Genomic DNA, 15,191 nt, shown 5'->3' on the forward strand with positions numbered 1-15,191 from the left:
TTTGGTAGTTGTGGTCGGTTTGAGAGGGATATTTGGTGGGTGGGTCGATGAGGAAGGGAGAAAGGGAAGATTTGAGCAGAGGCTGCGATTGTGTTGGACGGAAGGTCGGTGGAGGGCAAGAGTCGAGGGAGGTACCTCGATGCAGGCTGTGCGTTGCTGGTTTTGTGCAAGAGCTCGCCAACTCATGGGTCGAAGACGCGAGGACGTGCGGACGCAAAAAGAATGACCCAAGACAAGAAGCGCGCAAGATTTCAACTTGAACCCCAATCACGGCCCAATCCCAAGCCGCGCTAACCCAATCCAGAATTTCGCAAGCAAAAAGGTAATCATCTTGTGCTGCCTTGCCAAAGACTGGTCGAGAAGCCGCGCGGACAATGCACTTCTGCGGAGGCGCTGAACGAGTCGAACAAAGTGTTTATGGATTTAACAACAAAACAGTGCATGCGGTGTTCAATTCTTTGTGCTGCTGCTTCTGAGGACCAACACAAGTGCAATCCTCCAGATCCACGTTCTTCTTTGTATCTATAAAACAAGAATTCTTGAATCAGACCTCATATCTCAAGTAGCTAAGTACGAATATGAGGGATTTCCTTGTAAAAAGGTTATTCAGGGGTTGGCTGGTGCCAGCTACCTACAGAAGGGTTGACTGAAATTATGCCAAATGCCCCACAATCCAACTCAAAAGCAAGTCCCAGGGCCATCTTCAATCCGACGAAGCATATTAAGGTACTGAGTCAACAGAATGCTGAATGTACTTAAGTGCTCGGGTCGGTCATGTCTTTGGCGATGCTCCTTCTTGCCCAGCAATACTCTGCGGTCAAAACAAAAGCAGACGTGAGCGGTTGCTTCCCGTTCGGCGACTACAACTCCCTGACAAGATTCCATCACTTCAAAGCAACTCTAGCAGTTCATTGCCTTCGGTTGCTTAGAAGGACGACGGCTAACCATCTTCATCTGCACCCCTTGCACACTTCACCATTCTCTAATAGGAAACGAACGCGCTTCTTGGCCTTCTTGGGTGGAATTGGGCTACTGTAGACGGTTCCAGCTGTGTCGTAGATAAGGGGCCCGCCCTGGTTGGCTGAGCTGCTATTGTTGACAGAGAGAAGGGTGCTGCCGCAGCCGGTGATGGGGCTGCTAGTGCTGCCATTGAATGGGTTGCTGCCATAGTCGCTCATGGGGGTGCTGTAAACCGGAGCGGAGCTGAAGGTCACACGAGCGCGAGCGTGGCGAGGCGTCATCTGCCCGATATGCTGGTAGGGAAGCTGCTCATGTTGATGATGGCTAGTCTTCTCGCGAGAGCAGCGCTGGGTCTCCGTGTAGTCGTCGATGTGCTCGTGAACTTGGCGCTGAGGAGACTTGCAGGTGTAATAGATTGGTCCAGTAATGGGGAGAAGGACGTACGGAGGCGGCACATTGGGAGAGGCCGACGGAACGGGGACCGCGCTGGAGAGGCGAGGTGCCGGGGGAGGGCAGTTTGGGTGGTTATCGAAACAGTTCTCGCTCGTGGTGACGCCCTCGGGGCTTTTGGAGATAGGGACGGAGAAGTTGGCAGAGGCCTTGTGAGATATGTGGGGTGCGAGTGCAGGGTAGTGATTGTAGTAGTTCTCGTCCATGCGGATGCCCTTGACGTTCGTGGCGCCGTCCTTCTCGACGGTGTTGGTTGCGTCAGTGAAAGACAGGGCAGTCTGCTGCTCGCGTGGGAGCATCGGATCGGAGGACGAAGGCGCGATGTAGGGAAAGGGCACGTCGTTCTGACTGGAGACAGTGCCATACTGCTCGCGCGGGATCGTCGGAGGAAAGCAAGAGAGTGTGTTGAGTGAGACGGTTGTGTCGTGATGCTCGCGCTGGCTTTTGAGGTAGTAGCAGTAGGAGTCTCCCTGAAAGCACACTATCAGCCATTCTGCACGTACCCCTTCACCAGCCCCATACAGATCTACGCCAATCATCTCATCCTCCCCAGCGTTCACCACCCAATCGCCCTCAAAGCCACCATCGTGTCCCATGTGATTGTAGTAGTGCTTGTCGAGGACCATGACCTCGATGCTGGATTCTCTCTCCCGGGCGAAGACGGGGCCAGAAGACGGGCTGCCCGAAATGCCGAAGTACGTCATGATGTTTGGCGTCTGGTTGCAGGTGGGCCGCTAAGGAGCCAGCCGTGGGAATAGAGAGAGGGTGGAGCCAGAGAAGCGATTCGAGGAGCGGAGGGGTAGAGTGTCGCTGATTCGCGTTCGGTCGAAGAGAAGGCTTGACGGTGAGAATATTGAAAATTGTGATGCGAAGAAAGTCTAATAAAGTGCTTCGATGCAGGTGCTTAGAGTAGCTCCTTCCGTGCAACACTTCGCCTAGGCTGAGGTTGAAGACGCGAGGTTGTCTGGCCAACTCCAACTCAAAACGGCTGAAGAGAGAAGGGGGAAACGTCAGAAGCGCGCAAAAAGTACGCAGGTACCTTGACCACCCCAGATTCCAACCGCGCTGATCAATATGGCGCGTCACTTTGCTGCACCTCGTCAAGGTTGACTTACTAAGCAGCGACCCGACCGATGAATGCAGACTTTTGCGGAGGCTGAAAGAGTCGGCAAAGGTATATGCGCGTTAACACCCAAGCAGAGCATCGGGTGCTGAGCTGTTCATTCTGCTGCTCCCGCCGCTGCAATTACACCTCCAACACCCTAGTCCATATTATACTCTGTGTCTATAAAACGACACCACGTAAATCAGGACTTCTAGGTTCACCAGTCATACAAGTATAAGAAGTATTTCTCGCAAAAAGTTGATTCAGGGGTAAGCGTGTGCCAAGCTGCCCACCGTGAAGGAGGCGAATTATCGACCAAAATTACCCCAGAATCTGACAAAAACCCTGAACCAATATCACGTTGCCAGTATAATTCAAAATAACAAGCGGAAAGAATGGCGAGTGTAGTAAAGACTTAGCACATGATCCCGTTGTTGGTCCGCACCTTTCCATTCATCGGCATCACGCGCTCCAAACGGCGGATAGAACCATCTCGGTCGTGATGCTTTACTTCTTCCGGGTATGCTCAAGGACCAATCGCACGCGCTTGACGCCCTTCTTTGGTTCAAGAGGGCTGCTGAACACGATGTAGGCGGTGTCGTAGACAGAGGAGCCAGAGCTGCTGCTGTTGCCGGTGGGTGGGCTGCTATGGAAAAAGCCCGAGATGCTGCTGTTGTCAGAGCTCGGGCTGCTGTGGAGAGGAGGGCTGGAGCTAGAATCCGTCATGCGCGCCCGAATGTTGAAACGTCATCTTCGGGACATGTTGATGGGTGTACCAACGCGGGCTGGGCTCGCGAAGGCGGCGCTGGGCCTCGAGGTGCTCCCCGATATGGCCGTGGACTGAGCGCTCGGGCGATTCCCATGTGTATAAAATGGAACCAGTGGTTGTAAGACAGACAAGGGACAGGAATTTCAATCAAAAGTCTAATTCAGGGGTTCGTTGATAGGGAGCTACCTACAGCGGAGGCCGCAAAAGTAACCCCAAGTACTGCCCGAGAAGCAAACGCAGAACTGCATGGGACACCAAAGAACCAATGACTCTAGGAACCAAGTAAAGACAATGATCAAAGTCCCCCAAGATCCGGAAAGGTCGGGCAAATCCTGCTCGATAGCGCAATTGCAACCTCGCTGGTAAGAGCAAAACTTCTTGCAAAAACAAGTCGATTTCAGGGCTACCTGGTGCCAAGCTATCTACCGTCGGGGCAAGCAAATTAAAGGCTAAGACTGCCCTGAAACCCAAAGAGAACCCCATTTGAACACCAATAGACCGTGCGGGATGGCCGGGGCTCGGGTGAGTCGAGTCTGCGGTTGCTCTACTCCCTGCCCAATGTCGCTTAGTGACTGTCAACGAATCCATCCTTCCATCACAAGCTTTCGTAACACTCATGGTGATTAAGCCCCCTCATCGTCTTTCGTTACTTGAAAGGACGAATTCAGATATTCAAACAATGCCCATGTCCTTCTCAAACTCCCTCTCTTCATGGTCCAAACGAAATCGAACACGCTTGAAGCCCTTCTTTGGTGGGACTGGGCTGCTGTAAATTGTGCCGGAGGTATCATAGACTAGCAAGCTGCCTTGGTGGGCTGGGCTACTGCCATTGTTGGTGATGAGACTGCTGCTGACGGGAAAGAGGGGAATGTTGTTGCTGGAGAGCGCGCTGAATGCAGACACATTAGCGTCGGCGTGGTGGTTGCGGTGGTGAGTGATCTTGTAAGAGCGACTGTTCTGGGGCGTCATTGGCTGCGCTTGCTGGAACATCTGCTTTTGATAATGGTGGTACTCCTCGCGACGGCGGTGCTGGGCTTCAAGGTAGTCGCCGATGTGATCTTGGACCTTCCGCTCCAGCGATTCCCAGTGGTAGTAGATGGGTCCGTGAACCGGAAGACGGACGTACGGGGGAGGGACATTTGGAGAGGAGGACGGGATGGGAACGGCACGTGAGAGTCGAGGCGCCTGTGGAGGGCAGAGTCGGTCACCTTCCAAGATTTTCTCGCCCATGGCAGAGACTTCGGTGTAGCTGGAGGACGTAGCAAGGGTCGCACTGGAGAGGCGAGGCGCTGATGGACAGCGTGGGCTGTTGTCGACGAGCTTCTTGTTCATGGTAATGTCCTGGGAGATTTTTGTGGTCATGTTCTCGGAGCTGTTGACATTGGGGAAGACGATAGTAGTGCGGTCCTCAGAAAGGAGCATCGATGGAGAGGAAGGGGGCTCGTTGCGGGAGAGCTGCACGTCGGGGTATGTGGAATTGATGGCAGGGCGCTGCTCCGATAGGACCATCGGAGAGGAGGAAGAAAGCTCGGTGGACAAGACAGACGTGTCGCAACGGTCGCGCCTGCAGCGAACAGAGTAGCTGTAGTAATGCTTTATTTACTTGATTAGCCATTGTCTCTTAGCAGCCTTCATCCACAAGCTCTCGCGTACCTGGATGCCGTGCAATCCAATGCCGACCAATCCCCCCTTGTCCGCCTCTTCATCTTCGTCCTCGTCGCTTCCATCGTAGTTCTTCTCGTACGAGTAGTGGTAGTCGTTGATGAGCGCCTTCATGGCAACGCCGTTGGCTTCCGATTCGAAGACTGAGAGCGAATCAATGCTATCGATTCCGGTATCGCGTCTGCTGCGATTGAAAATGCCGATGTGCTGAGAGCGGTTGACGGGCATCGGTGAGGAAGAAGAGAATGAAGAGGTCATGGACGAGATGGAGATTCTGAGTGCTGACATGGTTGTGGTGGTGTACTCGTGGTTATCTCGAGTGTGCAGAGCCAGGACAGAGATTTAACGATCCGCTGGGTTTGTGGGATGGCTGAAGGCTGAAGACAGGAATGTCGTGCCAGAACGGAGCAGGTCACGCGACGGTCTTGTTCTTGGGGCGTCGATGGGAAAAGAAGACAAGACAAAGTAGATAGACAAGCTCAAGAGTTGCGTGCTCAGTGGCGAGTGCGCTTGGTACTTATAGTGGACGTGCAGACCCCGAAGTGCCGGTAAGGAAGAGTTGGAAGGTTGAAAGGTTGGAGCAGCGGAGAAGCGGAGGAAACCAGACAGCAGCAGCAACGATGTGTGAATTCACAACGAATCCTTGCTCAAGTCTAACCGAATACGGACAAGGGTCAAGCAAAGACCTGACTTCACTTCACTTTACTTTGGCATTCCAAGCCAATAATTTGGCAGCTGCGAAAGTATCCGACGGGCATAAGGAAGAAAGAGATCCAATTCCAGCGCCAGCTCATCGTCTCTGACCGCAATCTACCGCAAGAGCACCAAGTCTTTCTTCCTGCTCAAGACAAAATAGTGCTCGTTTTGACGCCTCCAGGCTCAACATCATACGAGCACCAAAATCGTCCTCATCATTTAAGGCGCATCGCAGGTTTTGTACTAGCCTCCCAATTTGTGGCAAGATTAGCTCCTATCATCGTCTTTCTATGGCGCTCTGCTTCTGCGTCGTCGTGAATGTCTCGCGTGCGCTTGCCAGCGCCACTGACGGGAGACGGGTGGCTGGCAGTCGTGATCGGGCTGTCGGAGAGAATGACCCATCCAAAGGGCTCGAGGCTGCTACCTTTGATTCTCATGGTGTTGTAGCTGCGGTTCATGGAGAAGGAGGTGCAGGTGTCGTAGGGTGTAATTCGAGGGGGGCAGTGGTTACGGCAAGGCGCCGAATTCATGTGATGCTGTTGGATTTGCCTGTGTTGTCAATCGAAGGCATTGCCAATTAATTCAACCCGTGCTCAATAAGTAAGAGCTTGGGCAGGGAAAGAGTGCTCTTCAGTTTTGTTTACGCCTTCTGAATGAGCAAGGACTTGACGGTGGTAGAGAACTTGAAGAGAACAAGGCGGACAACATTGGTGCCCGACCCGTGCTTTGCGATTGCAAGAAAACAAAATGAACAGCGGCTGGTTCCACCCATTCTTCGTCGCCGTCATCCTTCTGTATAGCCGCTGGTCGTGAATGTACCCCAAAGACAGCAAGTCTTGCATGCAACCTAAAGTCAAGTCCTCACAATCCCGACAACTCTAACTTGGACGTCACAAATCTCCCAACACCATCGGCATCCTTCAACATCGATCATGTTACATCATACCCCCGCCGGAAATCTTCCTTCCCCGCTTGGCGCGACTGAGCCCCATCTTCGTAACTCGCTCTCCTTCTCCATCGTCGCTAATGTGGCGGGCACGCTTGATTGGCACAGTGTTGTTAGCTGAAAACGGGTCGGGGAACGTGGCGGACTCAGGGTAGTCCGGGCTGCTGCTGGTCATTTTGGTGTTGTCCTTGCTGCAGGATGTCATGCCGTGGGCGTGAGCAGGAACCTCGCGCTCCTGTTGCTGCTTTTCGAGCTCGCGGAGCTTTTCGCACATAGAAAAGTAGGTACGCATCGGAGAAGTGACTGGAGCCGATGGATCGGGCTGGATGCGGAACAGACGAGGCGTGGATGGCGTAGTGGAAACGTTCTCGGGGTCCATCTCAGTGCGCAAGAAGTGTTGCTCCTTCATGACGATCTCCGGAGTAGCCTCGTTGGCCTTGTGGAACGTGTTCGTTTCCTCCTTCATGACGGTGTCCATGGTAGTAGATGTAGCAACGGGCATGATGTTGGTGTCCTCCCTCATGACAACGTCCGTGGCTCTCTCGTTGGAGATGTGCTTGATGTTGTGGTCCGTCTCCATGGAGTCTTCTTCGTCCTCCTCCATAATCACTTCCAGAGTGGTGGTTTTGGCAATGTGCGAAGCGGAAAGCTGCTTGCTCAGAGAAATGGGGCGGAAGGCCGACAGAACGGCGGGATGCGGGATATGGCTGCCAATGTGAACGCGCTGAAGTCGCTTCTGCCAGGTTATCGGTTAGTCATTGAAACTGAATGCATTCTCGGCGATGAATTATACCTGGATGCTCTCCATCTGCATGTCCGTTCCATCCATCTCCATCCTCATCTCGTCAGAGACTTCCTCCATCTCATCTGTGCCGTACTCAAAATCGATGTCGTATTCCACGGTGTAATAGTCATCGTCAAGGGCCATCACATTGACGAAAGTGTTCTCCCACTCGGAATACGAGCACTCGTAGCCGCATCTAGAGACCATGTTGTGCTGCGTGCCAGGAAGAATGTTTGCGTGGTAATGGATGAGACGGCTGCGGCGAGGAGCCGGGGGCGGCGAGATGATACAGGTCGAAGATGAAGGAGGCGTTGTTGGAACTCTGGGACCAGGCATTTTTGTTGATTTTGATGGCGAGATGGAGGCGTAAGGAAGCGTGGTCACAGAAGAGGTAGTGGTATCCGTATGGCGAGTTGAGAGATGAAGATTCGGTGTGACTGGCCGTGTTTTGATGAATGGTTGAGCAGAGGGAGTGATAGAAGAAAGAATTTGGTGTTCTTGGAGCCGTAAAGCACAGCCAGGTGAGGTCTGTTGTTTTTGAAATGACTGTTTGATCCGCGAGACTGGTGACATGCAAAAGACAAGTGGGACTGAAGCGTTCAACAGGGACTTTCAGCAGCGCAACAAGTGATGGCAAGAGTGGTGATGGAGTTGTCCGGTCGACGGTCAGATTGGACGGTTAGAAAGTAAAGGAGGAGGAGGAGGGCTTCGAAGCAGACGCGTGCAAGACTTCGGTGCACTCACCACTTCCAAACCGCGCTAACCCAATAGGGCCGTCGGCCAACGAATTGGTCGCGTCACTTTACTCTTACTCGCGAACGGCTTGCCGAACGTGCAAAATCTCAAGGTCGCCGGATCAGCAAAATGTGTCGCAAAATGAGAGAATAGGCGACATCAGAATTAGCACTAAAACAAAACGCGAGGTGTTAAGTTTGCTCGGCTACCATTGTGCATCCGCCGTCAACACTGCGACCAAGACAACCACCTTGTTCTTCAACAATGTACTCCATGGTTACAAGCATTCCATTGCACAATTGAGCTTTCATTTGCTCACCAGTATTGCAAGGTCGAGAGAAGATCCTAGGAAGATTTAAATTCAGGGGTTGGGGTGTGTGTGCCCGAGGTATAAAGCTATACAAATCTGGAGCAAGCCAATTAATAGCAGAAGAAACCGGATTTAAAAACACGAAACCAATCCCAACACCAAGTTACCGATGCAATTCTAATTACCGGAAAACGAAAGTAAGGCGAGCTTCTGAGAAAATCAAGCCAGCCGCATGTTGTGTTGCGATGCCCATCCTCGCGCGGTGCAACTCGACCGCCGAAACTCAAGCGGCTCAAGTTGTTTCAGACAAGTGCATTGAGAATATCTTCTGCCAGCTTGCGTCTTCTCAACTCCTTCCCTTGCTGTGCATCGTCTTCATACGCTTGCTTGGACCGTTGCCGACCATCGTTGCTCCCGGAATGTCCTCTTCGTTCTCAAACATGGCGCGGGAGCGCTTGAACTCCGTTGCTGACGGAAGGCGGGCTGGTATAAATCGTGTTGGTGCTGCTATCGCTCATGACTGTGTCGCTAAAGTCAGTCTGAGTGTGATGCTGGTGCACCGAATCCATGTCTGTGTCCATGCAGTCGTCGTCCTCCTCTTCTTCCATATTGGTGTCCAGCAAGATCTCGTCGGCAATATGGGATGCACAAAGCCTGTGGCTCAAGGCAATCGGAAGAAACGACGGGACGACGGTGAGACGAGGATCGGGGGAGTCTAGGCGAACGCGATGCTGCTCGTGGCTCTGCTAGGTGTGGTCAGACCATAGGAATTAGGCATCTCTCCGCAACGTTTGAATTTACCTGAACGCTCTCGATGTCCACGTCCATTTCAAAGTCCGTGTTCTCCTCCATCATCATCTCATCAACGTGCTCCTTCATCACGAGCGAGTTGTTTCCGGACCCGTCTTGGAACTCGACATAGTAGTAGTCATCATCGAGAACCATGGTATTCATGACATCTCTTTCCCACTCAGAGTATGAGCGCGTGGGGCTGGTTCCTCGGACCGCATCGTAGACAGCGTGATGAGGATCGTTGGTGAGAATGAGGATGACATTGTGGCTGCGATGAGAAGCCGGTGATGGAGAGACAACAGGGTAGCAGGAGAAATGAGCAGGTGCTTGAAGAGGTAACATGTTGAACATGATTCAGATTCAGGTCGAGGCGATGGGAAGCAACCTTGGTGGAATAGAACGTTGTGGTTGATGGCGGTTTGACGAGGGCAACGCAGAAGAATCGGATGGTGGATGGAGTTGGGGGGAGGGACATATATAAAAGGCAGGCGTGAGAGTAGAAATCTTGGGTACACCGATAGCATCGTTGAAGGAGATCCAAGGAGCCGAGACAGGATGTTGGTATCTTTACGACCAACCACCAATCCGCGCTTACCAAATGTAGAAATTTCAGTTCAGGCCGTACCAGCCTCTGAAGAGGTAGACCCTGAGCCGAACAAGAACTTTCACAAGCGCAAAACCAGTCATGCAAGAACTAGAAAAGCCGATCAACTATTCATTCCAGTGGTTGATGTCTTCCAGGGCTACCTACGATGAAGCCAAGAAACCTAAGCAAATACAACCCAAATGCTCGATACAAAACCAATTCCAACACCAAATATCCCATGCATCTGAAGGCGTAGAGGAAGACATGGATGATAGACTTCCATCGGCATGCATTGAGTGGTCGCATTGCCATACAGGCATCGCGTGCGTCCGGTACTGCTCAGGGGCGTGGTTGAACGGATAGTTGGCCTTTTCCTTCATTTGCTTGATCTTCTGCAGCATGGAGCGGTACGTGGAAAAAACAGTGATAGGTCGAGCCGGCCAGACTCTGCAAGGGTGTGTGTTGACCTTGGGAAGGTCTTCGTGCATAGCCACATCCACAGTGGAGGCATCGGTTGACGGTTGAAGTTACCAGATCGGGTCCCACTAGTCTCTCTACCCCGAGGGACCGCCCCGAGCCAGCTACCACCTACCTAGTAGTCACCTGGCTTGTCTTCAACCACCTTGTGCATCGTCTATTGTTGGGCGCGTCATCCACCTCCAGGCGCGTTGTCACCAACCGCCTCGTCCAGCTCGTGCAGACGGTCGCGCAGGCAGGGGAATGCTCAGTCTAGTATAGATCTGCTATTTTTACGCGTCACGGGCACCAGCTGCAAGCGAATTTCGTCCACTTAGGAAAGGGGGTCCGGAGTCCGAAAAGGGGGGGCCAGAAACTGAACAGGGGGGAAGGGGGTGATCAACCCAACGGCCATAGGTGATCAGCGCAGAGTTCCCATCCACCTTCATCAGCATGTCGTTCCCTTCCACGATCGAATCCAGGGTGCTCTTGTGGGCGACGCGCGTTGAGTCCACGGCTATGTCCGTCGGATCGTCTTTTTCGCCTTTCTCGTCTTTCTTGGTGATGACATCGAGAGAGGTTGTGTTGGCAATGTGAGACGCGGAGAGTTTCTTGATTAAAGGGACCTGGAGAAAGGATGAGAGGACGGCCGAACGTGGTGTAAGCTTGTCGAACTAAATGCGCTGCCGCTGCTTTGGGACATCCTGGATACACAGTCAGCCAATAGAACCTACTTGTGAATCCTAGACACTTGCACGTACCTGGATACCGTCCAAATACACATCCATTGAAGATTACATCTCGGCATTCATTCCACTGACATCCGAGTATTTCATCCGCGCTGCCATCAGACCCGCCTGGTATTCGATGCACTTTGTACCTCTGACTCCCTTTGCCTCATTCTCGTCTCCATCGTCGACCATGTCGCGGGTGCGCTTGATGGCGCGGGTAACTGGAAGGCCGCTGCGGGAATTAGTGGGATACTGGGATTTTCCTAGGCCGCTGCCGTTCATGGCCGTGTCGTTGAAGTTGGTAGGGCCAAAGATTCCAGCGCTGACGGTCATGCTAGTGCGTCTATTGATGCGACGTTGGATTTCCTTCATGGAGTTGTACCTCTGAAGCGCAGTCACCATTGGAGGCATGACAGGGGCTGAAGATGAAGCCTGCAGAGCTCGGGTGATGCCAGGTGTTGGTGGCACAAAAGGGACAAAGTCCGATCAAATATTCCATTCAAGGGGAGCATAAAGACAGCTATTCAAAGCAAATAAGAGCAAGTCAATCTTCATGCAACCCCAAGTATCACTGCGGGACCAGTCCCAAGTCCCAAGGTCCCCAAGTCCCGAAGTCTCCGAAACAGAAAAGACCAGTCAACACACACATGAGCGTGTACCTGAGTCAACGCACGCCGTACACCCCCTCGCTCGACACCACATACTTGCCGAAAAAACAAAAATGTCTCACGAGACACATCCTATGCCATGTCGAGTTCCTTTGTCATCCTTCACTATCCCATCTCGCCCTTCTGCAGCTTCATTCGCTTGGTAGCAGTGCCGATGTCCCCATGGTCGTCCTCATCTTCTTCGAACATTTCCCTGGTTCGCTTGGCAACGCGGTTGGATTTGTCTGGAAAGAAGATGCTGTGGTTGGCAACGCCAGACTTCGCATACATGTCGATCTGTTGCTTCATACAGTTGTACGTCTGGAAAATGGAGGAAGATGATGGAGGTCTTGAGGCTTTGGCGAGGCCGCAAATCGCGTGAATATTGAGCTGCAGCTTCATGTTGTGGTACATCTCGAAGATCGAGGAAGACGATGGTGGCGTCTGGGCTTGAGCAAATTCGAGCGATGTTGGCTTATGGACTTGAGCAAGATCAGGCAATAGGAGCGTGGTTGCGGCGTGTGCGGTATCCATCTCTGCGTCCGTCGAGCGATCCTTCTCTGTGACCGTCTCTTCGCCCACAGGAGTTCCGTCCTCGGCGACGATGTCCATGGTGGTTTCATCCTTGGTGCCCATGTCCATAGCAGAGCTTTTGCTAGTCTGCATGGGGTTCATGTCCTCATCGATGTACTCGTCCTCCTCCTCCATGATGATGTCGAGTGTGGTGGTGCTGGCAATGTGAGCTGCACCGAGCTTCTTGCTCAAGGAGACTGGACGAAAGAACGAGAGGACCGCAGGCCGTGGGACGGTGATGTAGATGCTCTGCAGCTTGCCCTTTGAGGTTCTTAGTCAGCAAATGAACTCAATCGTCCTGTAGCAAGATTGCGCTTACCTTGATACGCTCCATGTCCGCATCCTTGTCCAACTCCATTCCATCAACCCCCTCCTCCAACTTTTGTTCGTCGTTCTCAGCGTAGGCCTCGTATTCGATGTAGTAATGGTCATCATCAAGCGCCATTGTGTCGATCACGGTCTTCTCCCACTCAGAGTGCGTGCCGGTTGTGATGCTTTTCGTGATGTCATGAAAGCAGGCGCGCGAAAGGACGTAGGGACGACCGTCTTTGATGTCATTGCTGCCGCGCTGAAGACCAAGTGGGGACGAGAATTGAGAGCAGCGGGAAATAGGCGGAGAATTGCAAAGGCGTTGAGAAGACATATTTGCTGCGACTGAGCTCGGCTTCTTCGATGAAGAGACGCGTGCTGAGAGCAAAGACGTGCTACCGATGGCTCGCGGGAGGAGAGCGTTGATTGAAGAGGAATTGAATTGTAGGGAAGCAAATGATGAAGAGAGGTTGAGAATGGAGAGCTCCAATGAGATATTGGTTTGAGAAACAATGCCCTGGAGTGCTGTATTTGATGGGCCGGGTGCGTGTTTGATAGAAGGTTGGTGGTGTGGAAAGGCGTGGCGACTGGCGTTGACGACGAAGACGAGAAAGTCGGATGCTCGATGTTCGCGTCGAGGGCAGGGAGACAGACGCCAAGACATAACCGTGAATAAACACTTGGGTACACTGACGCTTGAGAAATCGAGCGTGCCCGGGGTTGTTGCTGGAAGAGTGTCACAGAGCAGACGCAAGCCGTCAATCGCTCACCACCAACCCAAGCTAACCGAATGTAGAAGTTTTTTGATTCAGGCCATACCAGATTCGCTACAACATGGCTGGCGAGCCACATGCTCATCCATGTTGATATCCTTATAGAATCTTCACAGTCCCATCTTGCCGGTCGCCAGATTCGTTCTCTTAGCTGGACTGCTTGGGGACAAAGTCCTCGAGCACCCCCCTATGATGAGCAACAGTGGCGAAAGCCTTTCCAACTACAGCCCCTTTCGCGGGCCAACGTGGCGGCCTCCGCGGCAGCTCACGCATTCTTCATCTTCAAATGATTGTCTTTGGTGCGATTGACCATGCGGTTGCGGTTGATAGGAAACAGGCTGCTTGAGAGATATTCAAGTGAAAAGTGTCCGTGCTCTTACCATCAACTCGAGGATGGTGGTGTTGTCAATGTTGGAGGCGCGAAGGCGCTGGTTCGATGTGACTGAACGAAGGGATGAGAGAACAGCAAGATTTTGGACTCTTCTTTTGAGGTGATCGCGCCACTCGTTCTACTGATGCAGTATTGAGGACGTTTGAAGGGACAAAATGAAGAACAAAGAGATCCCATTCCAACGCCATTTTGTTATACATAGGAGCTGTGAACATGAAGGTTGTTCCGGAGCTCCTTCCATGTCCTTCATTCCCCTCACAAAGCTTCCTCCTGCCAACACTGCCGTTTTCGGCCACAAATACCCGTTTCCACCATCAACACCACGGCACATTGGCGGGGATTTGCCTGTCCTAGGCTACAATCTTCGCCTTCTTTCCCTGCTTGAATCCCTCCACCTTCATCTCCGCACGCTCTTTTTCTCCGTCATCATCGCGGTCACGGACGCGCTTGCCAGTGCTGCTGATAGAAGAAAGGGTTGTTCCAGTGTGGTCATGAGTGCGGACTCCCGTCGCGCCTGCTTGCTGCTGCTGGGGTTGATGAGCGCGCAGGGACTAAAGTGTCTTGAGCATGTGCTGGTAGTCAATCTGGATGGGAGCCATGGCAGGCTTAACCTGTTCGGCCTTGAAGATACAGGGCGACAGCTGCAAGGAACGAATGGTCTGGAGCATATGCTGATAGTCAATTTGAATAGGACTTATGACAGGCTCAACCTGCTCGGCTTGAAAGAGGCCTGGCGCTGGCGACATGGTGGCAATGCAGGTGTCGTCCATCTCCGTCTTCATGGGAACGTCATTCTCAGTAGTAATGACCATCATGTCGTGGTGGGTGGTGTGCGCGTGACTCATTTTCGTGTCCAAGTTCATGTCGAGGCTCGCGTCGATAGGGCTCTCCCCCATGATGGTGTCTGGAGTTATGTTGGTGGCAATATGAGACGAGTTGAGACGCTGACTCAGGGAGACTTGACGAGCGAACGAGAAGACGGTGGCCCAAGGGGTTGTCGCGCTGATGTCAACATTCTCTAGCTGGTTCTGCGAGGTAATTGATTAGCGAATGGAAGTATTCCTTCTGCAATGGTTACACAAACCTGGATACTGTCGATTTCCGCCTCGATCTTATCCTTCTCGACCACCATCTCATTGGCAAACTCCCCCGTCTCAAGCACCTCGTCCTCATCGGTGGCTTCGTACTTTATGTAATAGTAATCACTGTCCAGGATCATGGAGTTCATGATTTCAGACTCCCATTCAGAATCGGTGACTGAAGAAATGTCTCCCAGGATGTTGTTGGAGTGGGTGCTTGGAAGACGGTGGTCGCGAACGTTGTAGATCTCGTTGCCATGGTGGCTTACAGCCGGCGAGCTCGGGACGATGAAGCATGAGACTGATGGCGAGCGCGTGGAGAAGCGCTGGCTCAACATGTTGGCGTTTGAGGGGAGGATGTGGGTGCGCGTGGCTTGAGATGGGTCGGTAGATGGCGTGGAGGAGAGAAACAGGTACTGATACTGAATGGACAGCAG

The 15,191-nt window shown here is 52.6% G+C and overlaps 5 protein-coding genes across 5 annotated transcripts; all 5 read right to left on the reverse strand.

Moving 5' to 3' along the window:
* Positions 1-950: 950 nt before the first annotated feature.
* BKA78DRAFT_293204 (uncharacterized protein) lies at positions 951-2,114 on the reverse strand (the record flags this gene model as incomplete). Its single annotated transcript, XM_066886170.1, has 1 exon — positions 951-2,114. The coding sequence occupies one exon, from the start codon at positions 2,112-2,114 to the stop codon at positions 951-953; it is 1,164 nt and encodes a 387-aa protein (XP_066748586.1).
* Positions 2,115-3,956: 1,842 nt separating this feature from the next.
* On the reverse strand, positions 3,957-5,234 carry BKA78DRAFT_293206 (uncharacterized protein; the record flags this gene model as incomplete). The annotated part of the gene is made up of 2 exons (XM_066886171.1): positions 3,957-4,848; positions 4,888-5,234. The coding sequence occupies 2 exons, from the start codon at positions 5,232-5,234 to the stop codon at positions 3,957-3,959; spliced, it is 1,239 nt and encodes a 412-aa protein (XP_066748587.1).
* Positions 5,235-6,577: 1,343 nt separating this feature from the next.
* Positions 6,578-7,708, reverse strand: BKA78DRAFT_350531 (uncharacterized protein; the record flags this gene model as incomplete). The annotated part of the gene is made up of 2 exons (XM_066891017.1): positions 6,578-7,324; positions 7,382-7,708. 2 exons carry the CDS (start codon positions 7,706-7,708, stop codon positions 6,578-6,580), a joined length of 1,074 nt encoding a protein of 357 aa, XP_066748588.1.
* Positions 7,709-8,851: 1,143 nt separating this feature from the next.
* BKA78DRAFT_293208 (uncharacterized protein) lies at positions 8,852-9,551 on the reverse strand (the record flags this gene model as incomplete). The annotated part of the gene is made up of 2 exons (XM_066886172.1): positions 8,852-9,163; positions 9,219-9,551. The coding sequence occupies 2 exons, from the start codon at positions 9,549-9,551 to the stop codon at positions 8,852-8,854; spliced, it is 645 nt and encodes a 214-aa protein (XP_066748589.1).
* A 2,204-nt stretch (positions 9,552-11,755) lies between these two features.
* Positions 11,756-15,092, reverse strand: BKA78DRAFT_293210 (uncharacterized protein; the record flags this gene model as incomplete). Its single annotated transcript, XM_066886173.1, has 8 exons — positions 11,756-12,463; positions 12,522-13,237; positions 13,282-13,471; positions 13,554-13,622; positions 13,665-13,793; positions 14,071-14,226; positions 14,287-14,703; positions 14,760-15,092. 8 exons carry the CDS (start codon positions 15,090-15,092, stop codon positions 11,756-11,758), a joined length of 2,718 nt encoding a protein of 905 aa, XP_066748590.1.
* Positions 15,093-15,191: the final 99 nt, after the last annotated feature.

The sequence above is a fragment of the Phyllosticta capitalensis genome (genome assembly GCF_038381095.1).
Source record: "Phyllosticta capitalensis strain CBS 128856 chromosome Unknown BKA78scaffold_2, whole genome shotgun sequence".
NCBI classification, from domain to species: domain Eukaryota; kingdom Fungi; phylum Ascomycota; class Dothideomycetes; order Botryosphaeriales; family Phyllostictaceae; genus Phyllosticta; species Phyllosticta capitalensis.